The sequence below is a fragment of the Camelina sativa genome, chromosome 17 (assembly GCF_000633955.1).
Source record: "Camelina sativa cultivar DH55 chromosome 17, Cs, whole genome shotgun sequence".
NCBI classification, from domain to species: Eukaryota; Viridiplantae; Streptophyta; class Magnoliopsida; order Brassicales; family Brassicaceae; genus Camelina; species Camelina sativa.
This window is the reverse complement of record NC_025701.1, coordinates 35037376-35062878: the sequence shown is the minus strand read 5'-3', so window position 1 is coordinate 35062878 and position 25503 is coordinate 35037376. Positions and strand designations below refer to the sequence as shown.

The following is a 25503-nucleotide window of genomic DNA, read 5'->3' as shown; positions in this document are numbered from 1 at the left end:
ACTATTATTCGTCGTTGAAACGTACACGGAAATTTTAAGTTGTATATATAGATGCCTAAAGCTTATTGTCAAATAAGCACACTTTGAAGAAACAGTACGTAGTATGGTTTTCTTTCTTCTACTCTTTTTATCCATCGAGTTTATATATATGTTTAAAAATATTAGTGCATATTACTAATATATTTTATTTGTTTTTGATGAAGATGTCTAATGAAGGTGGTGCAGCTGGTGCAGCTGGTGGCGAGGATGTTGGTGGGAGTGGAAGTATCCGCCGTAAGGTAATGAATATATCACATACGCAGTTTAAAAACGTTGGATGTTTAGTATTTAATCTTTTAATGTGTATTATAGAAACAAATTGTATGGAATGATGAGTATATCAGAATATTCTTGGAGCTTCTTGATGTTGAATTGGCTAGAATTAGATACAAGCAGAAGCTACCGAAAGAAATCGGCCGAGTGCGGATTTGTGAAAAGTTTTTGGAACAAACTAAGATAAATCTTCTGTGGGATTCTTTCAAGAGCAAATACGATGCTTTGAGAAATAAGTGGAATGCTTATAAGAGGCTGAGAAATTTCACTGGAATACACTATGATCAGAACACGGGTTTGATTTACATGGATCCGGACTGGTGGGTTGACCGTGAAAAGGTATTTTCTTTTTTATTTTATTTTTTTCTGTAGTTTAAATTAGTTAATTTATATATTAATAGTAACTTAAGGTTATGTATTATTTTTTGTAAATCCAGAAATAAGCTTGTTTGTAATACATATTTTATTTTGCTAGCTATCATATTAATATTCTTAAAAATATTGTGCAGGAGATACCATATGCCAAAATTATCCGTGAAGAAGGAATTCCCCATATGGAGCTTATGAGACGCATATTTGGTTGTCAAGGCAGTAAACCAGAAGCTATGTACCCAACTCATAAGCAAGATGCAAACAATACTGAGGTAGATGAGAGGCAATCAGTGGACAAGTTCGTTCCGATAGCCGTAGATGATGATGGAGATGATTCAAACCGTACTCCTACAAAGGATGCACATCTACAGTCTCAAACCATCACAAACGAATCTCCTCCACTGTCGCCAATTGGTCCAGCGAAGCGGTCAGCTAAAAAACAATCACGTGTTACTCCATACCCAAGTAATCGAGGGAAAGATGTACTACGGAGTGGAGAAAAGAACATGCCACGAAGAAGAACGGCATTTGAAACAGAGATGGGTGGACAATTCAAAGAAATGATGGAATTTCGTCGTGCTCAAGTAGAAGAGGCAAGAGAACGTAGAGAAAAGAATGAAGCTACACCATACAAAGAGGCATATGGAGTCTTGCAATCAATTCAAGGTTTGACAAGGTGGACAGATTTTTGGTGGGCGTGTATCAAAGTNTTATTCCCGAGACCTCCTATAGGTAAGTATTATCTCGTCGATTCTGGATATGCGAACAAGCGGGGATTTCTAGCTCCATATAGAGGAAGCAGCAGAGAAAACATCAGATATCATCTTTCAGAATTTGATGCAGGTGCTCCGAGGAACAAAAAAGAATTATATAATAGGTGGCATGCATCACTTCGTTCTGTGATAGAACGAACATTCGGAGTTTGGAAAAAAAAATAGACGATTATTGACAATTTGCCTCGTTATGATGTCAAGACTCAGAACAGAATTGTGCATGCTACTATGGTTCTTCACAATTTTATCAGGCTTCATAGAATTCCAGATGCTGATTTTGAAGATGAAAATGTCACTGCTGGAGATAGTCGTGGACGACGATTTGCAGAAGGCGAACTTAATCGACTTGAGGAAGAAGAGGGAACAAATGATGGCCAATATATGAATAACGTACGAGATGAGATAGCAAATATGCTATGGAATGTACGTCGTCATTAGTTTCTCTCTTTTTATTTTCTATGTCTCAAATGTTTTTCATTTTTTTTTACATAGGATCATTTTATTTATCTATTTTGAATTATTCTATTTCAAAAATGTTATTGTTCTTAATAATTTTTTAATTTTTATTTCTAATAGATACTGCACATGATACATCAAAAATGTTACCAGTCAGTCGTTTAAAGAAAATGTTTAATTCATTTTTTACTGCAAATTCACTACATCAAACTGTCGTTTATACCATATAATTTTTACTGCAAGCTAAATCGAATTTTAATATTTACTGCAACTCGATTTTGATAATTCGTGTTACCAGTGAGAGCCTTAATCTTGTGTCTGCCATGGATTTCAATAGATTTCAATAATAAGATGAAGAATTATGAGATATTTGATTTATCGAAAGACTTGTTGCCTCCCAATTTGTCTTGGTTACCAATCAAAACAATTGTCATATATATTCGGAAGAGAAGAGTGGAATCAACATGAAGAGTATATCGACGCTCAAGTTCTGAGTTCATAATGAGGAAGAGGAATATCAGTTTGTGAGATGCTTTCATTAATTCAATAAAGATTACAATTGGAGAGATCCGGTGAGAATTTGGTGAGATTCCGATGAAATCAAAGGATCAAGCGGAAGTTAGTTAGGGATTGAGATTGAGATATTTTTGCTTTAATATCATATTCCCAAATAATCTCATTCTCATTAATTCAATAAATATTAAAATTAAGGGTTTATATACAATTGTTAGAGACCTAAATCAAAGCCTGAAATACTGTAATACAAGCAGAGACTTATGTAAATTGACTATCCTATATACACTAATAAGAAACTTTCAAATTGGTCCACATATCAATGGGAGAGGCGCCTTTGTTTTTTAATCATGGAGTATCGATACTTGAACCGTAGCGGATGCTTTGCCTTCAAGTCTCCGAAGTTGACTGGCAATTTCATACAAAGCACTAATGTTATCTTTGGTTTTGCCGTGTATTTTCACTTGTTGGAGATGTGACATTATCATCAAAAAAAACCTCACTTGCTCAACAAACCGTGCTTCATCTACAATAACTTATCCTCCGTCTTTCGTAACGACTCCTTCATCACTTTGTTTATCATTAATAGTCTCATATATTTCCAGAAGAGTTACATGGGATGTTACTAGGTAAGACTCATCCTCAACCAAAATCTGGCAGGGATGACACCCATCACCATACTCATATGTGGCTAAGTGGAAGAATCACTAAGCATAAAAAAAACAGACATAAATCATTTGATGCATCTGTTTTGCTCATTTTTGCTTTTACTAATAAAACTGAATTCACTACGCAGTAGCTTGATTTTTTACCTCCAAGACGAGGGTTTCCAAACATTGACAACATCTAGAAACTTTGGAATCGCGTCCCAGCCTAATGTTTTGCAACTCTGAATAGTCAGGTGAGTCAAGTTTTCAAATTTTTGGAATGGATGACGAAGGACCTGAAACACAAGCAAATCAGTGTTGTGTTGTCAAAAAAATGGAAGTTTTAGTTGCTTAATAGTGATGTGATAAATAACACCAATCCATATAGAAATATTATGTATGTTAAAGCTGGTTTATTTGTAAAAAGGTTTAGCTATTCTGCACAAATTTTGTTCTATATCAAATTCATTTTTTTAGCCAAAATCTCGAAGACATGAACTAATTAATTATTTTTTCATATCAGATTCTAATTGTTGTACTTTTTATCGAGGCCCTTATATGTGGCTTTGTCAACAATAGCATAATATTAGTAGATAGTTAAAATATTACGCAAAATGTAGAGTACAGTAAAACCTCTATAAATTAATAATGTTAGGACCAAAAAATTTTATTAATTTATAGTGATATTAATTTATAATTAAATTAATTATTATTATTTTATAGTGTAAATTAATAATTATTAATTTATAGGTATATTTTTAATTGTTTATTTTTTAAGAAAATTATGAATTGAGACAATATTTGCAAAATAAGATTGAAATTTTGGATGTTGTAAATTTTATGGTATTGGAATTGAATTTGAAATAATTAAAAGATATTATTGACAATGAATTACAAATATTATAGACAAATTCACTTATATACATGACATAAATATTCAAATTAATGAATAAGAATATCAATTATCGTATTTTAATAGTTTATCAAACTATCAAAATGTAAATATGCATATTTAGAAATTGAAAACTTTAAAAAGTTTTAGCTGTTTTATGAAATGTTATAGAATATTCTATATCCTTATAATTTGAAGATACAACATAACAATTGTTTTTTAGATATGAGTTTTACGAGAAACATATTTTACTATATCAGCATTTATATATATATATATATATATATTTACATGATTATTAATTTATGATATTATTGGGACCATATTTTACATGGGGATTTCAAAAAAAATATTATCTTATTATCTTATCGAATTTTGTTACTTTTTACACTGTCCCAACTTAAGACTAGCAAAATTTATTAATTTATAGTGTTTATTAATCTATAGAGTATTAATTTATAGAGGTTTTATTGTATATGACAATGGTTCGTTCTGCCTGATCACAAAAAGAAAGCAATAAACACCATTTAGATTAGAAATAACAGTCAAAACCGATTTAACAAAAGTTTTTGAATAAGATCCAATATGTTAAGGGCTAGATTTGTACATTGAACAGATGAAAGGTTAGATATGTGACATAATTTCAAAGGAACAGCTTTTCAGCCGTTGGATTTCACATAGTGATTATAGTTTTTTTTTAGGAATCTTGAGGTCACATGATATATATATTTACATCTTTTTCAATATTGACTTGCAAGCATTAGTTTTCTAATGTGGGGTTTTCTTAGCCTCTGAATCATCGAAATTTATATGAACGTTATTTTTTTTCCGAATCTCGCATGGTCAATATAGCAGGACGCATGGTTACTTTAGCAAAAACTGATTTAGATATATAAAAAATGCCTCCAAAACCAATAAAAATAATATAGTAACACAATCTCATATAATATAGCTATATATTCATTCCTATAAACAAGTTTTCAAACCAAAGCAATATTTAGTCATAAGAAGCGCAGCAACAAGCTTAATGATCTTATGGCTTTTAAGCTGCTGATGGAGCTTTGACGGACTGAAGCACACCGGCTTGGGACAAAGCTTCGACGAACTGCTGAAATGCCTCTTGCTTCTTGTGGCCGTCTCCAATAATGTTCTTGTAATCAAGAGACTCGTCGTTGTAGATGTCCCACCATTTCTTGACCAGCATCTTGATATCTGCTCTGTTCATGTTCTCTTCTTCTCCAGTAAATCTGATACGAAAATTTGTAATTATATTAACTTTACTAGTTACTATTCAATGACTATCTTAATAATATAGGCCCAAAATATACCTCCAAGGCTTAGCACCAGCAGCACAATAGTGAACAACTTTGACTTGGTCAAGCTCTATATTCTCTGGATGTCTCCAGAGCATGGCCAAGACCAAGTTGTAAGCTGATGGTATTGGCTTGTATATGTCCTTAAAGTACATATTCAAGAAATCCTGTTACAAAATACAAATCAAGTTATTATAATACGTTTCGATTGTAATATCAAAAATAATTGAAAAAAAATCCTGCGTAAAAGTATTATTATCTCTTCTATTTACCTGTTCAGCAAAAAGAGTGGGAGGCACGACTTTGACAGTATCCAAGAGGTTATGATAAGTGGAGAGGTTAGGCTCGTAAACGAACATACCGGCGTTGAAATACAAAGGCGGCTTAGGACCAAGCTTGGCCTCTGGCCAAGTCACCTTCTCTGGACACTGTTGGCAATAACCGATCTTGTATTGTGGGGAGTGGATCCATGTCTTTTCACAGAAACAGTCCATGACTGCGTAGAATTGGCCATCAGGGAGCTCAAACAAATGATCTATGTTGTCGAACACTTGTATGTCTCCATCCAAGTATATCATCTTGTTGTACTCCACAAACTGCAATCATATAGTACAAAAGAAATTAAACTAAAGACAAATCAAAATTTTGGCCCAAGAATAAAGTGATCACAAAAGTTGACAAATATTTTTGAATTAATCAATCATTTTCACACATAAATTTTAGACAAAAATAAGTTTTAGAAAAAAATGTGTATTTTAATGATGATATAACTAGTAACTTTTTCGGATGAGAATAAATAATACTGAACCAATTCACTACAACTAAACAAATTTTTAACCGAAATTCATTTAATATTATTTTATACAAATATTTATATAAATATTCAAAGTATATTAAATAAAAAAGATTTTATTTTATGATTTTCAAAAATAAAATATATGTATTTTATATATGCATACCTTCCAGATACGAAGCTTAGAGTAGTTGATAACGTAATAAGCCATAGCAAACTCGGTTTGATTCTCCGGCGGGTAAACCGGCTCTATCTCCTTAACAACACAGCCTTGATCAACAAGCTGTTTCCGGTGATCCTCCGGTACGTCGGGCAAAACCGCCACCACGAGTGGATACTTGCTCTCAGCTTTCCTTAACCCCTTAGCAAGCCCCACCACTCCTTTCACGTAGTCACCGTTCCCAGCAAGAAAAGTCACGTAAGCCCTCTTCTCTCCGGCGTTAGCGGTGGCTGAGACGACAGGTCCGGTGAGTTTGGTATTGCTCTCAGGTGCCATCTTCTAACTTGTTGTCTCTTTAGAAAAAAAACTAACTTTTGTGTTCGTGTTTGTGTTTTTGTTCTTGTTTGAGTTTGTGTGTAGTAGTGTGTGATGAGTTTGTAAGTGTAAGCATAATGGTGCTTTATATAGAAATTAAAGTTAATTAATTTAAAGATTAATCACTAATAACTTCTGGATAATTAAATACGACCGACTACTAAACGTTTCCAGAGAAAGATTTTAATCCAACGGCTATTAAACCATGAGATAAAATCCAACGGCTTGCGATACGCGCGCGAAGCTTCGTTTGAATTAATCCAGGTGATGCCACGTTGGCGTGACGACACGTGTCAGTATCTAGACAGTTCGACTCATCAGGGGTTGTTTTGTAAATTAAGATCTCGTCGTGGTGGTTGATCGGTCACTTGTCAGTATGTTCCCACTCCAGGTACTACGACGTCGTTTTAACAATTCAATACTGTTACCTTGTGTGATTTTCTGATTGGCTAGTGAAACGACACGTTTTGACGTGAAACGTACTAGGTGGTTTTGACGCCACGTGGCGCTAGAATAGTCTTTGTCGGACCTACCTGGTTTGGTTTATGTTTAAATTTCTTGTCTGCCCGATGACCGACCGACCATTTCCGGTAACATGTGTACGTAACAATCAAAAAATATTTTAGTTGCATGACTCAAAAGATTTATGTTTCGTCACTTTTGTATTAAAGTTTTGTGTCAATTTGTTTCTGTCAAACGTAATCCAAAGTTGGTTATAATATATATCAAAAAGGAGGTTTGTGTTTATACCTCAAACGAAAATGTACACTAGAGTATTTTTCGTTCTTGTCAGTTTAGCTTACTCTATATATCAAGAAATAAAATCGAACTTACGAAAATATATATTTTTGAATCTAAATGTTTTGACAATATTATCAAATTGTTATCAGAAAATAGTAATCGTATTCCATGTTAATTCGTATTCTATATCAAAATAAGAACGAAACTAAAAATAATTACTTGAAAGTTGAAACAATCTAAATATTTTTTTATCGGTTTTAGTATTTGTCTGACTGTGACAAACACAATTGATATTTTCTCTTACGCAACCTTGTACGTTAAACATTTACTTCACTAAATAAAGTTTAGAATTTACTAAGGTTTTGAACATCATATTACAAATTAGACGTTCACATATATATATATAGCAAAATAAATCTCTATGAAGGATCTCTTGTGTGACCCACTAACCGTTTGGTCTTCTTTCTCCATGTTAAACTTCAATTTGTCCGACAAATGACCAACCGACTATTTAAGTACTTAAATGACTAAAAAAGTTCACCTATCAATTAAATACAATCCAAAGTTGGTAATACTTTTCCATTTCTTAGTACAGATCTGTGTCAAACAATTTGAAAAAAAAAAAGAATTAGTTTTGTAGAAACCTAAGACAAAAATAAGTATTTTAATATTAAAATAATAACTGTAATAAGTATTTTAATATATGACTCAAAAAATTAATCTTCTTCATTTTAAACTTAAATCTGTTAAATGTAATCTAAATTGAGGTTTAACAAAAAAAAAATGTAATCTAAATTAAGACAAAAATATAATAATAAAGAAACAGTAACATTCAGAAATATTGTAAAAATCATGAACTTTATGTATGGTCAGTTAAATGTCTAATTTTCTAAATAAATTATAAATTTTTGTTGATTTTACCAAAAAAAACATGATGTTCAATTTGTATAACATTTTTGATTCGCCACAAATATACCTTTTTTGGTATTTTCGTAAGATAATAATTTTTTTTCACATTTTTCCCGACGCAAATTAGTAATACTTTTTGTGATTTGGTTATTGGACGGTTATAAAACTCTTCAATTTTAGAGATGGATGTTCGATGCATTCGTCGTCATGGGAAGTTTAATTAATACCGTTAGGCTTTCGTTCAATAAGAATGTAAAAAAGTAAAAACTAATTGGAAAGTTAAGCTGTGAATTTATGAGTGGGCCGACCTTTGCGTTCTATAAAGAGGACAAACTCATTTGAATTGGATAATGTTAGTTTTATGTAGTAGGGTCGCTTCAATTCCGCTTTTGACTAGTCCTTTTGTAAGAATATTCTATCGGAATCTAAACAGAAAAGTACAGACGAATTCTAATTCTTCAAGAAACTTCAAACCGGTAATGCTTTTTTCTTTTATTTCGTAATCCAGAATTCTAAACCTATGTATATCTATGCTTTTTTCAGATCATTGATAACACGTAAATTTAATAGGGTATACGATGTTACTATGTTAGTTTCATACAAAAAGTTCTTATAAGAATTAAGGTAAGAGTCACTTGTTCTTCCTCTCCTGTGGTCGGTAATATATATATTCCTTTTGGTCGGTAATATTTACCATGAAGAATCTCAAAGTGTACCAAAATCATTAATATATACAGCAAAACCTCTATAAATTAATAAGGTCGGGATTATGAAATTTTATTAATTTATAAAGATTTTAATTTATCGATAAATTAATAAAATATTAATTTATGAAGTTGGTGCTCATAAACTTGATTGATTAATAATCTTGGCTATTGTAATATGATAGATGTCAATAATTTACTAGATTATTCAGGTGAAAATGATACATGTAGAAGTTCGTAGTTTAGAAGAAATCACTCATACATGATGAAGTTAAAAAAGATAGGTAAAGTTTAGCAATTATCGCGTAGATAACTCTTTGCAATTTTTGGATACGACTTAAAAGAGAACACTAGAAGTTTTGATACAGTCAGGAAGATTAGAAATGAGCTCCAACAAGAATACAAATTCAATAATAGGTAAATAATAATATAATCATATATTTCACTAGATAATATATATATATATATATATATTAGTTTATATGATTATTAATTTATGATATTGATGGGACCATATTTTTACACTGGATTTCCAAAAAAAAAATATTTTATTATTTTATCGAAATGTGTCATTTTTTACATCGGCCTAACTTGAGACCGAAAGAATTTATTAATTTATAGCGAGTATTAATTAAAAGAGTATTAATTTATAGAAGTTCTAGTGTATTTGTATCGAACACGTAATAACACGAGTTCCCAAATACTCTTTAGATTTTCAACATATAACTTTGATTCCAATTTGTGACTGAATCCAAAAAGTCATTTTAGTACTGTTAGTATTCTTATCCTTTGTTCTGAAATAGACATTTAAATTAAATTGCATCCATTAACTCTAGATCTTCTTTTTTTTTCCTCTAAAAAATTTAGTAACAAGTTCTTCTTGGATTTGCTGATTGGACTTCGGCCCTGTTAAGTGGATGTGAGGACCGAGACTATTATAGTCAGACATACGAGCTTTAGAGTCTATGACACTCTCTTCCTCTGCTTTTTTAGTCTCCCAATTCTCAACCATTGTTTGCTAAAGAATATCGTTGACCCATTTAGGTCGATCTCGACTAATCTTTGCTTTTCTAACCATGTCTTTCAACCATTTATGCAGAGACGCCGAATTGGACAAGCTAGCATGTGCGCAGAGATGCTGAATTGGAAAATCAGTCGCTCAAACACTAAAAACGCTTGAAAGATCCACCCACAAACTCCTGCAACCACAACCGCAATTCCCTAAAACGTCCATATTAAAATTATAATCAACATTAGAGACTACTATTCATAAACCTAAAAAATTCTAAAAATCCATAACATGCCCTACCTACCTGCCTTTCGCTATGGGTAGTGGTGACGAGCGCAACTGTTCAAAAAAACCCTGATATTGAGTACCACGACAATTCCGAATACACCAGCTCGAGGGAGAAACCACTTCCACAACCTTCGCATACTTGGGAATGCTAAAAAACCCTGATATTGAGTACTACGAACAATTCCGAATACACCAGCTCGAGGGAGAAACCACTTCCACAAGGACCACAACCTTCGCATACTTGGGAATGTTAAAAACCCGTGGACAAAAGCGCCTACTTAGTAAATAAGACAGCCCAAAAAGTACCATTTATCACGCGAGAACAGAGTTGAGGTACCGTTACCTATCTCAAGTTTCAGAAATGTAGCTACAAAATCGCAAAGTTTTAATAACTTCCGCCACGCCCATGAGCCTGAGTTTTAAAAACCGAACAATTTGCTATGTAATATATATGTAGACTATTAATATTTTGAGTTGTGTTTCTACCATCTATTTTATTTTAGTAAGAACCACTGACATTTAATTTGTCAACATATGTAATGTAATTTTAGTGTTTAATTTGGTCATTCACGAACTAATTAGGTAAGAGAGTCACTATACATGATTTTGTTTTGACTAAAAATCTATAAGAAAATTATTTGAAACTTCATGTTCCTTTTTTATTTTTTTTACCATAAAAAAATAACCTTTTTGCATATGTTTGTGTTATATATATAATCATCTAATCTAGAAAATTTCATCAAACAATCTTCAGAAATATCACAAAAATGGTTATCAAAATAAAAACTTTAATAACATATGTTTTTACTATCTTTTTCGTCATATCTTTTGTTCACAGTCGTACGACAAGATTGGGTACTACTGTATTCTTACATCCACTTTTTAAATCATGGGCTTGATTTTTTCCATATAATTAATGTGTATATTGGTTTAATGATTTGTATTGACAAACAGGTTATGGAATGTTGTTTGACGAAGTGAAATGCTTCGGAGGATTTGAACCGTGTCATGATCATGGGGACGTCAGTTGCACTGATTATTGTAACGATTATCAGTATGATTTTGGCGTATGTACTCAAGACCGTGTATGTTGTTGTCATAGAAATATTCCAAAATAAATCATGATAAATTAATCTAGTCAAAATGTATTGTTATTTCCTTTAATAATAACATTAGTTGTTTCAAGACTGAAATCTTATATCCTAGCTTCGTCTGTTTTATTGGTCAATGGATCTGAAGGGAAGGAAAACTAAAAAATGTGCAATGTCGATGCTATCTAACAAGGGGTGTCAAAATGGGTAGAAAGAGTTTATGTTGTTCGTCTATTATTTTAATCGGTATGGTTAAGCTTTTATACCCAAATAAATAAATGAGTATTGATGGATTCGTCCAATGGGTTCGTGGGTGTAACGGGATAAACTCATCAAGGTTATGGATTACCTATAGATTAATCGAAAAAAACAAAAAATAATATATATCTAATATAATGACTTTTTATTTTGGTTTAATGGATTTTTGGCTTTAGGATTTTAGGATGTTTTTCTATTTTAATATCTGATACTATTTTCGTAAGTTTAAAAACTTTGGTTGGTTTTATAATTCTATTTTATAAGATATGTTATGGATTTAATATTAACTATTTTATTTTATTTATATATGGATAACCCGTATAACCTATTTAGCTATTGGATTTTATATTATTGAATTTGGATAGATAAATCCAACCCATTATAACAAATGGGTCGGATTGAACCCGCCCACAAGAGTCTCCAACCCACATAGGTATGAGTCAGGTCAGGTCGGATTTAACCATCGCACCGGTCAATCATTACCTTTCCTGATAATGATCAAGACCTTGCCATATAAGCGAGGAACTATTTGGAATATGATCTGATTGAGAATTAATTTAAGGAATTATTGTCTCTGACTTTTTCATATAGAAGAAGTTATGATTTTGCAAACTTTGACAGCTCGACGCATGGTATATTATACATGACCATAAACTCATCAACAATTAGAACTCATATGTATACCAGCTAAATGGTGCCAATACCATAAATGGTTCGTCAGTGTATTTTGATACTTCCTTATCTATTTAAATGGTTTTATTTTTCCTGTTTTAAAATATGGTAAGTTTATTGGTAAATCTTTTAAAGAAGGAGAATAAAAAGATAGAATAAACAAGCTAAACGTTCTTGAAGACGTTCTTTGATGAGAATGAGTCTATGAAGACGATTAATTATCTTACGAAAACCGTATTTGCTAACGGAAAATTGGATGTCAAACGCTGTTTAAAGAATGTGTTATTTCACTAGGATTATAAATTTTTAATGTTGCACAAATTACTAAATTAGTACAGCAACTAGCTAATTAAGCTGTTCGTAAAAAATAGCCTTGGAAACATGATTTCTTAATGGGTGTTTTCTGTTCGTGAGATTTTGATGATCTTCGACCATGTAACCAGAGAGGCCAAGGCCAACGCCTTGTTCGTTTATTCATTTGGATGGACCATCTGAATGAATCATTCAGGTGTTGCTCGTTTTTGTAAAAAAAAAAAGCATCATCCAAAATCATTCACATGGATCATCTGAATAGTTTTAAAATTTTAGGCAAAAATTTGAAACTCATTTGGATGATTCTAGTTGGACCATTTGGATGAAAATGGTTCATCAAAAAATAACAGGAAAATTATTGATTGACCATCCAAATGAACTATTTTTTTATCCTGTTCGTTTCACCAGTTAGCATGTTCATTCAAATGATCCATTCAAAAGCGTTATCCAAATGATTCACTTGAATGTCAAATGACTCAACAAACAAAAAAAAATAGTTCATTTGGATGATGCATTTGAATGGAAATGTGTTTGTTTGGTTATTTTACATTCTCATCTAAATGGATTTGATTAGAATAATGACTAAACTACCCATGTTTTGATCTAACAATTTTTTCTTTTAATCTTAACCATATTAATTTTAAATATTGATCTAAAATATATATACATAAATTTTCATTCAAAACCAAACAAAAACTCTAGAAATCCCAATATAAATTATTTATAAGATATAAAACATGTTATGCCATTGTAAATTATTTGTAAATTATTTATAATAATTTTTTATAAGTTTTTACAATAAAGACTTGTGAAGTGAAGGAGAAGCTGAACTGCTCAAGAACAAGAGCAAGAGACTTAGGATTGAAGCAGAGGAATCACTTTTGGCTTGGAATGGGAAAGAATCTGTGTAATCATCCAACTCCCAAATGTTTCCTGCAAAACCAATGAACATCAATCAAGTTTGTAAATCCTTAGCTAAGTGACAATCCCAAATCCTACTATGGTAACATCAAACAAACACACAGCTTTACCATCAAACAAACCACAACAACGAAGTCTCTGGTTTACTAACCACAACTTCAAGCATCAAATAAACAAACGTAACCACAAAGCTTTACTAACCGAAGTCTCTGCTTAGGATCAGAAAACACAGAGCTCAGAAAAAGCTGTAAAATTCACAATCGGATAAGAAGCAGAGACTCAAACAACCCCATATACAGAGCATAAAACTGAGCACATACCTTCTAATATGGAAGTGTAGTTCCTTCTGCCATCTCCATAGTGATAGAATCATGCACATCTTCCATCATTCTATCACCAGCAGGTATGTATGGAACATGTCCATCATTTTCATCACCATGATGTTCATATGATTCCACCACTTCCCAATGTAAAAAATCAATATCATCCTCTTTTGAATCTTTGATAAAATTATGGAGAGCCATTGTTGCTATCACAATCTTAATCCATTTATTCAGCTCATACTGAGGGTGCTTCCTGTCAAGAATTCTCCATTTGGCCTTCCAAACACCAAAGGTTCTCTCAATTATCGATCTCAGACCAAAATGTTTACGGTTAAACAGCTCCCTACTGTTGGTCGGTGGTCCTCCTCTGCTGAACTGGTCTAGGTGATATCTAACTCTACGATGAGGGCCTAGGTAACCACTTCTAGTTGGATACCCTGAGTCCACTAAATAGTATTTTCCAGGCGGAGGATGAGGGAAAGAAGCTTCTTGTGTAGCACAATATGTTAGCACTTTTGTGTCATGTGCTCTCCCGGGAACTCCAACATAAGCATAAGTAAATCTCATACTGAAATTGCATATTGCAAGCAAATTCATTGTTGCTTCTGCTTTTTGACCTCTAAATGGCTCTACATTCCCTGATGAAGGACGAACTGGCACATGAGTACCATCAAGGGCACCAATGCAGTCTCTAAAATAAGGCATATACCGGCTATCATTCACTAGAAAAGGACTAACACTTGTCAAATCATCCCTTGTAGGTTTCACTATATCTGCTGCAAGTTTTAATAGAGCACTTAAAACCTCATCCAACTTCCTCTTCATTGTATCGAGTGAATGTTGATATTGCTCAGCTATGACGCGTACAGTTAGATCTTGTGCAACCATCTCTAAGAACATCGCAACACTCTTTTCTAGAAATATGGCAAGATCCCTCTAACTTATATTGTTTCGATAGCCTCTTACATAAACTCCTAAATGTTGACTGGTTCATGCGTAGAATATCAAAGCATTATACCTTAGACTCGAACATAAACCGATGCACACGGCACCATCCTTCACCTCTGTTTGTCCTCACTAGTTGTCTGTCAATATTAACTTTCTTCACTCCATACTTTTCTTCTATAAGAGCATACATGTAGTTTTCCTCCTTTAATACCAAATCCATGTCATCATCCTCAATCAAACACCTGAACGTTTCCTACAATTTGTATCAAATGGTATCAGAGGTTAGCATCACGTTTCCTATAATTTGTATCATTCGAAAGCATGAACTTATACAAAACCATACCTGCATAATGAATAATCTGAGAAAAAACTTGAATGAAGCAATATTAAAAGACCTTCAAGGACTGCTCTTCAATTCCAAGTGATAGACTTGTGACCAAAATTAGTAGGACAATGAAAGACAATCTCAAATAAACATCATAAATTCCCAAATACACATAATGAAATCTCAAATAAACATAATGAAATCTCAAATAAACATCATAAAATCTCATAGGTATTGAAAGTTAAACACTAGAGTTTACAGAAAACATAAAACAATAGTAGAATCTGGGTACAAGATTATCAATAAAATTATAGAAATAATCAATGGTGGTATAACAGAAAAAATGGTAAAGTAAATTACAACAAATACATGTTTTTGTTATTTCTGTTAACTGGTGCCACTTTGGTAATCATTTTTTAATGATGAAATTTCTGAACGAATTCAAAAATGGTATACAGTGATTCATCTGCCGCATCACAAAACTTTCAAATTCATAGAAACTCTCATAAACAAAGAGAGTTATTGATCTCGGTTGTATTTAAAACCCATTTTTGTTGATATTTTTAAATAACGAAAGGAAAACAAAGAAAAAAAAGTTTTAGAAGTGCAACAGTAAAATCAAAAGCGAACAAAAACTACGGACTTTATAAGCCCAACATGAGCCCATTACTCTACTATTTCCAATCGTAATTGAAAGTCTCTGACTCGCCCAGAGTATTCTAGCTCGAAGCTAAAGAAACCAAAATCGAGAACACAAAGGCAATCACAGATTCACGCATCGTGGGGAGAGAGATGCTTCAATGTATATTTCTCCTCTCCGATTCTGGGTAAGTGAATCTTCAACCCTGAAATCTTCAGATTCAGATCGACTTTAATTTAATCAGTCTGAAATTTTTGGACTTTGTGTGTTCACAGAGAGGTGATGCTGGAGAAGCAGCTTACAGGTCATCGCGTTGATCGATCCATATGTGCTTGGTTCTGGGATCAGTCTTTATCCCAAGGCGATTCCTTTAAGGTATTCTTATACTAAAGTTCCTTTTTTTTTACTTCATTGATTCTTGAATTTGTCTGATTTGTCAAGTTTCAATCTTTTATCATTACATTTACAAATTCGAATCCAAAGTTGGAGACTTTAACTTATGGTTCATCTTTTACCTCTTGACTGTACTGTATTAGTGTGTGTCTTATGCATTCTTGTTTTGTTTTTGGATAGTCACTTCCAGTGATTGCTTCACCAACACATTACCTATTTCAAATCGTTCGTGACGGTATCACGTTCTTAGCTTGTAGTCAAGTTGAAATGCCACCTTTGATGGCAATCGAGGTGAATCTTTTGCTTCTTTCTTTGTAGATTCCAATGTTTGCGTAAATGGTGAATCTATTTGTAACTTTTGTGAAGTTTTAGTTCCTTTGCAGAGTTGCTGATGTTTTGTCTGATTACCTTGGTGGGGTAAATGAAGATCTCATTAAGGATAATTTCATCATTGTCTATGAGGTATCTTTGTTTATCAGTATGCAATTTATGAGTGGCTATTATAGTTTCTGCACGTTCGTTAGTCTAGCTCATATGTGCTTACTTGTTTCTCTGGTGGGATGCGGTTCATTTGTTACTTCGATTTACCATTTGTGCAAAGTTTCTGACACCAAAAGAAAGACATTTTGGGATACGGTTACATATTTTTTGTGTGTGTAATCAACTGTAGTTGTGGATTCTTTCTATATGATCTGGAGATTGGAGAATATATGTTAATCGTTACATTTTTCTATGTCAATATCATAGTATCCGCATTTTTCTCCACCTTTTGAGTGATTGAAACAAAGATGTTACTGTGTTGAATTGTTCTTCTTTTCCTGTGAACTTGTTTCGTTGGTTTGCTTTAACTGTTAGATTAATAGCTTCGTTGTGTCTGCCGAAGTTTATTTTTGCTATGGCCTGATTGCCTTAAACTGAAAAGGTTACCCATATTTGTGACTTGTAGCTTTTGGATGAGATGATCGATAATGGTTTCCCTCTCACAACAGAACCAAGCATCCTGAGAGAAATGATAGCTCCACCGAATCTAGTTAGCAAAATGTTGAGTGTTGTAACGGGAAATGCTTCCAATGTTAGTGACACACTCCCGAGTGGAGCTGGCTCTTGTGTTCCATGGCGACCGACAGATCCAAAGTACTCTAGCAACGAAGTTTATGTTGACCTCGTTGAAGAAATGGATGCAATTGTAAACAGGTTTGTGCTTTAAAGAAGATTCACAAAAAAACTTCATCTAACGTATACAACCCACATCACTCGAAACATATACTTTTGAAAAACATTCAGGGATGGAGAGTTAGTAAAATGCGAGATTTATGGCGAAGTCCAAATGAATTCTCAGCTCACTGGTTTTCCAGATTTGACATTGTCGTTTGCAAATCCATCAATCCTCGAAGACATGAGGTTTCACCCGTGTGTACGCTTCAGACCGTGGGAATCTCATCAAGTTCTCTCCTTTGTTCCTCCAGATGGAGAGTTCAAGCTCATGAGTTACAGGTTTGTGTTCTTTTCTTTCACAGCCAAACGTTAATCTTACACTATCTTAAAGATGTATTCTACAGTCTAAGGCATCTCTGATTAGGGTGAAGAAGCTGAAGAACACACCTGTATATGTAAAACCTCAAATAACATCAGATTTGGGTACATGTCGAGTTAGCGTGCTAGTGGGAATCAGAAGTGACCCAGGAAAGGCGATTGAGTCGATAACCTTGAGTTTCCAGCTTCCTCATTGTGTTTCATCTGCAGATCTCTCGTCAAATCATGGAACTGTAACCATCCTCTCTAACAAGGTAATATATGTGTGTCAGGCTTTTGCTTTTGAGTTCAGTTTCCGGATTTAGAAAATTTTCCCGTTTTGAGTAGGATGTGCATACTATGTTTTGCTTGCAGACATGTACATGGACGATCGGGCGAATCCCAAAGGACAAGACTCCGTGTTTGTCCGGAACACTAGCGTTGGAAACGGGGTTAGAACGGCTTCATGTGTTTCCGACATTCAAACTCGGGTTTAAGATAATGGGTATTGCTTTATCTGGTCTAAGAATCGAGAAACTTGATCTTCAAACTCTCCCTCCTCGTCTGTACAAAGGGTTTCGTGCTCAGACACGCGCTGGTGAATTCGATGTCAGATTGTAGCTTTACTTTCCCTCCGCCTACGGTCATGCTTGTTCAAAAGTCTTCACTTTGGGCTCCTGTTGTTTGTGCCAAATTGTTTCGCCTTCGATTAAAAAAGAAAAAAAAATGTATTGCATCCAACGATTTTTGTGATCGAAGTTACGATATTTTATGGGTATCGTTAACTTGGAGGTCAATATTATATTACGTAGTGTACTAGATTTTGGTATAGTCATTTACACAAGAAAACAACGATGATGTTGTTCTTCCTCCTCTTATAAAACAACGATGGTGTTACAGCACGAGTTTGACTTTTATTTTATACAGAATTTTGTATCTTATTATAATAAATAAGATTATAAGATAATCATAAAATACAAAACATCAAAACCATATCAGAGAAAGAACATTTTGAAACAAAACGAATAAATATTAGAGCTTGTCTAGTCGAAATTTTCGCCTAAGGTATCGTGACTTTTACCTTCTTGAGCCGTTTCTTGAAATCTCTTTTGAGAGCATTGCAAAGAATTGTAAATTCCGCTGCGTTACTGAATTGACATCTTAATATAGCTCCAGCCAGATCGGAAGCCTCTTGTTATGCGTGTTTCCTTTTAATTCTCCTGTGCTACGTACCAAGGATCAGGTATGATTGTATGAGCATTCTATAAGAAAATTGGTTAAGGTTTTTGAAATCGATAGACTTGAACAAAAACGGCTATAGAAGGAGGAGGTGTCAGAAGCGGGGATGATAGGATAAGCTTATTACCTGAAGATTTGATGTGTAACATAGTAAGCTTTCTTAGGCCTAAAGATGCTGTTAGGACAAGTGTTTTGTCCTCTAGATGGAGAAATCTTTGGCTAAAAGTTTCTACATTGGACTTGAACGTCGCTCATATTCGAAACTACGATGCATGTGTGAGTTTAATCGATATGTTCCACAAGTACGGGTCATACTTGAGTACATTCAAGTTAACCTTTGATCAAGATATCTGTGGCCATAACTTTTCACCTTTGGAGCCATGTCTCAGTAGAGTGCTTATTAACCAATTCAGCGTTTCGAAGTTTTGACTAAATTCGGATATATGATAGAGATACCGTTAAATAATTCTGTGTGCAAGAAATTGGTATGCTTAAGGCTAAGTTTGGTTAGGTTGAATGGTTTTGAGTCACTTGAGTTTCCTTGTCTCAAGATTATGAACTTATCTCATGTCAAGTTTCCCTCCAATGACGCTGCAACGATGCTAGTTCCATGCTCTCCGGTTCTCGAAGAGTTAGTAATACGTAGGGCATTAAATACTATAGCGGAGTTAGATTTACGCGTTTGCTCTAAGTCACTAGAGAGATTATCTCTCTCACTCTTTTATTATGCTGATAATAAAGGCGGTGGAACCGCAGCTGTGATCGATGCTCCGAGACTCAAATATCTGAGCCTCAAAGCTAGCCAACACGAAATCATCAGAATAATCAATATCAGTCCTTTGGCCACGATTGGTCTTGATGTACTAGACTTTGCTTCGACTGATGATAGTTGTAAGTTTAGGGAAAGAAATAGCTTATATAATCTACTCACCAATGTCTCAAGTGTTGGAGATATGACCATCTCAAGGGAGACTCTTATGGTATGTATCTCTATACTTTTCTCTTAGTCACTTCATATTATATAATATACTCTTACATGTTATTTTTTACTGGCAGTTGATCCATCATATGAGGGACTTTAACCCATTGCCCAATTTTTATGACTTGTCTCGTTTGAGCGTTACTATGCACTCATATGAGTATCAGGAACTGTTGCCATTTTTTCTTGAGAGCTGCCCCAGTCTGAAATACCTTACCTTGGTCTTGGTGATGATTTTGCTTAAACTGTGCAACTTTTTAACTTTATAGAAGAAAGGTTTTTTCTTCAATTTAGTATTTTTATTTTTGTGACTGCTGGAACTGGATATGGACTATCAAGTAGATAAGGAAACAAAACTCTCCAGACTCTTACCTTGTTGTTTGTTATCTTCCTTTGAATCTGTTGATATCAAAAGCCCGATCACAAAGAAAGGAACTGAACTAAAACTAGTTAGATACTTTCTGAAGAACTCAGCAACACTGAAGAAGCTTGTGTTACGTTTGAATCAGTCTTATGGAGAGAAACAGGAGTTTCAACAACTGCTTGAATATCCACGTGTCAATTAGTTATTCTTTGACTTTTAATGCATTTTACAGGGTTTTTGAGCTTTTGAGTTTTATGATATGCTTTTTTATTCACCTCGTTTGACATTGATCGTATATGCTTTTTTATTCACCTCGTTTGACATTGAAAATTCGAATGGGTTACGATTTATTAACCATCTGTTATGGTTATATATCATCTTTAATCGTAATCTTAACTATTATATATATGGTTTCAAACGGGTTCTATACATAAGAGTTATTTGATGATTGTTGTTGTACAGTCCAAAATCTTACATTTTTTATAATGAAAAATTAAATGACGATGTATATCGACCAATTTTTGTTTTACAATATGAAATATATGTGATTAATATCTTTATCCGAACATTTGACATGTGTATTTGCATTATACACTGTTACTAGAAAATTACATGTGTATTTGCATTATACATTGTACATTTGAAATGTGTATTTGCATTGTACAGTACACTGTTGTATTATACACGGTTGCATTATACATGTGTATTTGCATTATACACTGTTAAAAAACTAAAGAAAATATATTAATTATTCAGAAATTGTAGGGATATTAAATTTTTTTAAAAAGGTGTGGTCGTATCATTTATGATTTGCTTATTTCGATACAGTTTCTAGATTTTCGTTTTTTCCACTGGAAAATAGTTAGTAGTTCCTAATAGTTTGATGTTTAGGATTTTTCATACATATTATAATAATAGGGTATATAATTAATTTATTATTTACTTTTTTTTCTTTATGATTTTGATTTTTTATTTTTGGTTATCTCATTCATATGGTGATGATTTATTTTTCTTACATTTTCTCTACTTTTCTATTTTTCCACCTTTTTAATATTAAAAATATTTAGAACATCAATTTTTTAGAGACATTTTTTTTTTTAAAACATTAAGTTATGAGGGACAAAGAAAGTACTAATTAAGAAAAATGATAATAAAAAACTAATATAAAGATGAAAGAGAAGGAAAACAGAAGAGAATTGTTCCTTTAATTATAGGAGTGTCAGAATGGGTAATCTGATCCGACCCATATCCACATGGGTTTGCAACTTTCGTGGATGAGTTCAACCTGACCCATTTATTATAATGGATTAAATTTATATATCCAAACCCAATAATATGAAATCCAATGGCTAAATAAGTTATATGGGTTACCATATATAAATAAAACAAAATTAATTAATTAATATTAAATCCATAACATATTTATATAAAATAGTATTATAAGGCCAACCAAAGTTTTCTTTAAGAAAATAATATCTAGATATTAAAAAAAATAAAAACTATTCTTAATTTAAAATAAAAAAACACTTGAATTTATTTAGATGATTTAATCCGATTCATTAACTTTGTAGTCTTCATTCTTCATCTTTCGTTTCATTCATTAACCCATTTGACAAACCCATCAAAACCTATTTATTTATATGTGTATGAAAATTTAACCCATATCCGTTAAAATAATAGACAAGCACGGTAAACACATGGATTTTTATCCATTTTAACACCCTTATTTAATTGCTTATACAAGAAACATTTCTCAAAACAAGTAGACAACTATCATTTTTTAATGATTACTATTAATAATATATATATATATATATATATATATATATATTTGTTTTAAAGAAACGTTACACGGTTATTGCTGCTAGAGTTGGTCTAAGCATTCCATCAAATATAGTTTTTTTTTTGTTTTAATATGTTTTTATTAATTTCTGAATCTTTCATGTCAAATTACTCCAATGTATAATCCAAGTCTATGTGTTAATGTCTAATAGCATATTTTTGGATAAACCGTTATTTATTACTTCCTCTCTTTCATTTTAGTTAAAATACAAAGTTTAAGAAATTACAAAATATATCTTTATTTTTACATGACATAATATTATTTAATTTTATTTAAAAGAGTTTAACCAATTAAATAAAATACTGCAGAATATAAAATGGTCATAATATATTAAATAAATATAAATAATGTATTAAAATTTGAAAAAGTCTTATAAAGTGGAACAAAAATAAAAGGCTAAAAGATATTATAATTGGAAAAAGAGTATATGTGACTAATAAAAATTATTTTTAAAGTGAGGAAAAGAAGAACTAAAATTTCATATAAGTTAAAATTTAATTTTATTTATGAAACATGCTATGCATTTCAATATTTTGACTAAAAATTATTTGGATAGATGTCAATTGCTCAATGTCCCATAGAATGTTTTTGAGTGAACTCTTTTTATTATATATAAGATAATAAATTAAAAGATTACCTTATTAATTTATAAAAGCATGAACCTATATATGTTTTTATTTTTTATTTTGTGAACTTTTAAATACTAATTGAATATATAGATGTATATATGAAGAGGTTTTTGGCAGTAGGATCTAAATTTCAGGAAACTTTTCATTTGATGATTTCTAGTTACAAAAATAGTATTATACAGCATGTATCTACTAATTCTGTCCTTAATGTTGTTATATTTTCTTTTGGTCAACAGTCAACACACATAATTTACTACTAAAATTAAACGATCTCTTTTTTTTTTAGTCACTCTATTTTTTTAGAAAAAAGTGCTACTAAACAATTTGACAACAATAAAACAATAAATATATTGATTGACAAAAAAATAAATAAATATATTTCTCAATACTTAAAACCTTTTTAGTGTAAAAATAATCCATTACTTTTAGATGTACATTACAAAAATTTAGATATCTACGTAGTGGTTACAAGTTTTGGTCTATACTTAGAAATATTAATCTAACCTAACTATAACTTTATTTGAAGTCTTGTGATGACTCTAGAGAATAGATCTCTGCATACGAGACCGTGATTCATGTACCTTTTATTTGTTTTTGGTTTATTCATCACATATGCAAGTTGTAACCTCACAATGCGAATAAATGAGGTGACCGTCCAACCTACAAATGTAAAAAATGCGTTTCACACATGTCCACGCGTTATTGGTTACATATTCTGTGACGTTTGTCTCCTCACCCAAGTCACTTTAATTTAGGCCATAAATCTGCCCAACTGTAACCATTAAAGACCTTTACTGTATGTATACATGCCTCAACCCAAAATTTTTATTCATCTTTTTTTTTTTTCACCTAATAAATTAATATTTCTAAATATAGACTGACCTAAAAAAAATAATGCTAATAAAAGGATGATATCTTGATTTTTGATCTTTTGATATAAATGTGTGATTTGTAGTAATTTCAATGTGATGTTTTGAATATTTGCAGATTGGATTCTAAAAACCAAAGAATCACAACTTTAAGGCAATGATCAACTACTTTTCTTGCTCAAATTGTGTAACCTTTTTTAACATCCCAATGCTTTTTAATCTTTGACTTATAACTTTTTAACCCTAAACCTTTGTAGGAGCTTTTCATAGTCACATGTCATTCTATTTCATACAGTGGCAAAATCCGTAATTAAATAGAGAATACAAGGGTGAATCCATACCACAGCACCTATAAATTAAAAGGCAAAGATCTCTCACTAAAAACCCAGAAGACAGAGATCTTAACACAAAACAAAGCAAACACCAAAAAAAAAGAAAAAAAAAAACACAGAGATGGGTTTGGTTACAGATGAAGTGAGAGCTAGGGCAGAGAAATACACAGGAGATGAGTTATGCCGTGAGAAGACAAAGGAGTTTCTCAAGGAAGTCTCTATGCCTAATGGGTTATTGCCATTGAAGGACATTGAAGAGGTCGGTTACGACAGACAGACAGGTATTGTGTGGTTGAAGCAGAAGAAGAGCATCACCCACAAGTTTGAAGCTATTAGTAAACTTGTCTCTTACGCCACTGAGGTTACCGCCCAGGTGGAGGTCGGAAAGATCAAGAAGCTCAGCGGTGTTAAGGCCAAGGAGCTTCTTATCTGGGTCACTCTCAATGAGCTTGTCTTGGAGGAGCCGATTAGTTCAGGGAAGATCAATTTCAAGACACCGACCGGTCTGTCCAGGACTTTCCCAGTGTCTGCTTTTATTGTTCCTGAGGTTGAGAAGCCTGCAATTGAGAAGAACAATGTCAAAGAAGCTGTTGCAGTCACTGATGCTTAGTCTCTCTCTATTTTATCCTTCTAATCATGTTTTACTTTCTGTTTAAGTTCCTTTATCAATAAGATAATACAATTTCAGATTTGGATCTAAAGATATCTATAAAATTTATATCCTTTATAAAAGCAGATTCTGTATTATCAAAAAAGAAACTATGAAAAAAGTTAAGGCTCTTAATTGTGTAGATCTGAACCTAGTGGACAGCTTCTGATGTTAACGTTTCAGCAGAAAGCAATATCTTGTGCTTTTAATGAAGGAAACTCAGAGGTTACTCCATACCCAACGATTTCTAAAAGTTGCTTGGAGGCTATCATAAATCACAAGAAAAAAGAGATGTATTATAAATAGGCCAACAACACTTGATCCACTGAGACATGTTAAGATTGTCCTGATACCAAAACTTGCCATTACCTGATCTAAATCGAGGTATGGTGATGTTTGCTCTTCAATAAGTAGGACAGTCACCAATACCATATGTATGCATAGAGCCATACCTAAAAGAGACTTGTCCAGGTACTGTCAGTTTCAGTGGTCTTCAACAATCCTTTGACGTCATTCATATTAACTTTCGTGATCTTTGTTAGTTGTGTCTTGCGTCATTGAATAAGCGGAAAAAGCCGTTGAGCATCAATCCAACCGACAACTTAACAACAAACAACAGCACTAGCGCATTAATATACCAAATCCTCTCCATTTTACTCGATCACGACGAAATCAAGAACCAGATTATGATATCATGTTTAAGTTCCGACTTCTTGATCATGAACTAAGGAGTCTAAGTCAGGAACATAGCCAGCTTCTTTGGTCTCTTCTATCAATAGCCCTAAGACTGAATACACAGAACTCGCATTAGGACACATTTTGTCGCTCACAGCGAAGCTAAAAACCTGGTTTTCGACCTGGATCCAGCTCATACCAGCTTCTTTTTTGTTCCCCATCATCTTCCTCACTCTCGCAAAATCAACCCACTGCCCTTCTGCTGCATAGAT

The 25503-nt window shown here is 32.8% G+C and overlaps 6 protein-coding genes and 1 long non-coding RNA gene across 10 annotated transcripts in view; 4 read left to right on the top strand and 3 right to left on the bottom strand.

Moving 5' to 3' along the window:
* Positions 220-1842, top strand: LOC104760087. The gene is made up of 3 exons (XM_019239075.1): positions 220-651; positions 822-1416; positions 1709-1842. Exons 1-3 carry the CDS (start codon positions 619-621, stop codon positions 1840-1842), a joined length of 762 nt encoding a protein of 253 aa, XP_019094620.1. The 5' UTR covers positions 220-618.
* On the bottom strand, positions 4849-6674 carry LOC104758996 (galactinol synthase 2-like). The gene is made up of 4 exons (XM_010481973.2): positions 6238-6674; positions 5551-5874; positions 5294-5445; positions 4849-5212 (listed from the first exon to the last, which is right to left on the bottom strand). The coding sequence occupies exons 1-4, from the start codon at positions 6565-6567 to the stop codon at positions 5008-5010; spliced, it is 1011 nt and encodes a 336-aa protein (XP_010480275.1). The 5' UTR covers positions 6568-6674; the 3' UTR covers positions 4849-5007.
* LOC104760086 lies at positions 13835-15131 on the bottom strand. The gene is made up of 3 exons (XM_010482935.1): positions 15126-15131; positions 14853-15035; positions 13835-14770 (listed from the first exon to the last, which is right to left on the bottom strand). The coding sequence occupies exons 1-3, from the start codon at positions 15129-15131 to the stop codon at positions 13835-13837; spliced, it is 1125 nt and encodes a 374-aa protein (XP_010481237.1).
* On the top strand, positions 15837-18554 carry LOC104758995 (AP-3 complex subunit mu). 3 transcript variants are annotated; one of them, XM_010481971.1, is made up of 8 exons: positions 15837-15934; positions 16023-16122; positions 16321-16431; positions 16513-16602; positions 17087-17334; positions 17425-17634; positions 17720-17927; positions 18028-18554. In XM_010481971.1, the coding sequence occupies exons 1-8, from the start codon at positions 15900-15902 to the stop codon at positions 18271-18273; spliced, it is 1248 nt and encodes a 415-aa protein (XP_010480273.1). In that variant the 5' UTR covers positions 15837-15899; the 3' UTR covers positions 18274-18554. The 3 variants fall into 3 exon arrangements, with proteins under 3 accessions (XP_010480273.1, XP_010480274.1, XP_019094230.1); XM_010481972.1 differs by lacking the exon at positions 16513-16602; XM_019238685.1 differs by lacking the exons at positions 16321-16431; positions 16513-16602.
* Positions 18424-20436, top strand: LOC104760085 (F-box/FBD/LRR-repeat protein At5g18770-like). Its single transcript, XM_010482934.2, has 5 exons — positions 18424-18427; positions 18974-19305; positions 19371-19871; positions 19948-20071; positions 20213-20436. Exons 1-5 carry the CDS (start codon positions 18424-18426, stop codon positions 20434-20436), a joined length of 1185 nt encoding a protein of 394 aa, XP_010481236.2.
* Positions 23954-25503, top strand: part of LOC104758993 — a 2694-nt gene continuing 1144 nt past the window's right edge. The window contains exon 1 of one of the 2 annotated variants that reach the window (XM_019239754.1): positions 23954-24295. In XM_019239754.1, coding sequence (XP_019095299.1) covers positions 24029-24295 — 267 coding nt within the window. In that variant the 5' untranslated portion in view covers positions 23954-24028. Of the gene's footprint in view, positions 24609-25503 lie in introns of those variants that run through there. The other variant, XM_010481970.2, reaches the window with a different exon arrangement.
* On the bottom strand, positions 24569-25495 carry LOC109130249. Its single transcript, XR_002036365.1, has 2 exons — positions 24926-25495; positions 24569-24821 (listed from the first exon to the last, which is right to left on the bottom strand). It is a non-coding gene; the product is annotated as an uncharacterized LOC109130249 (long non-coding RNA).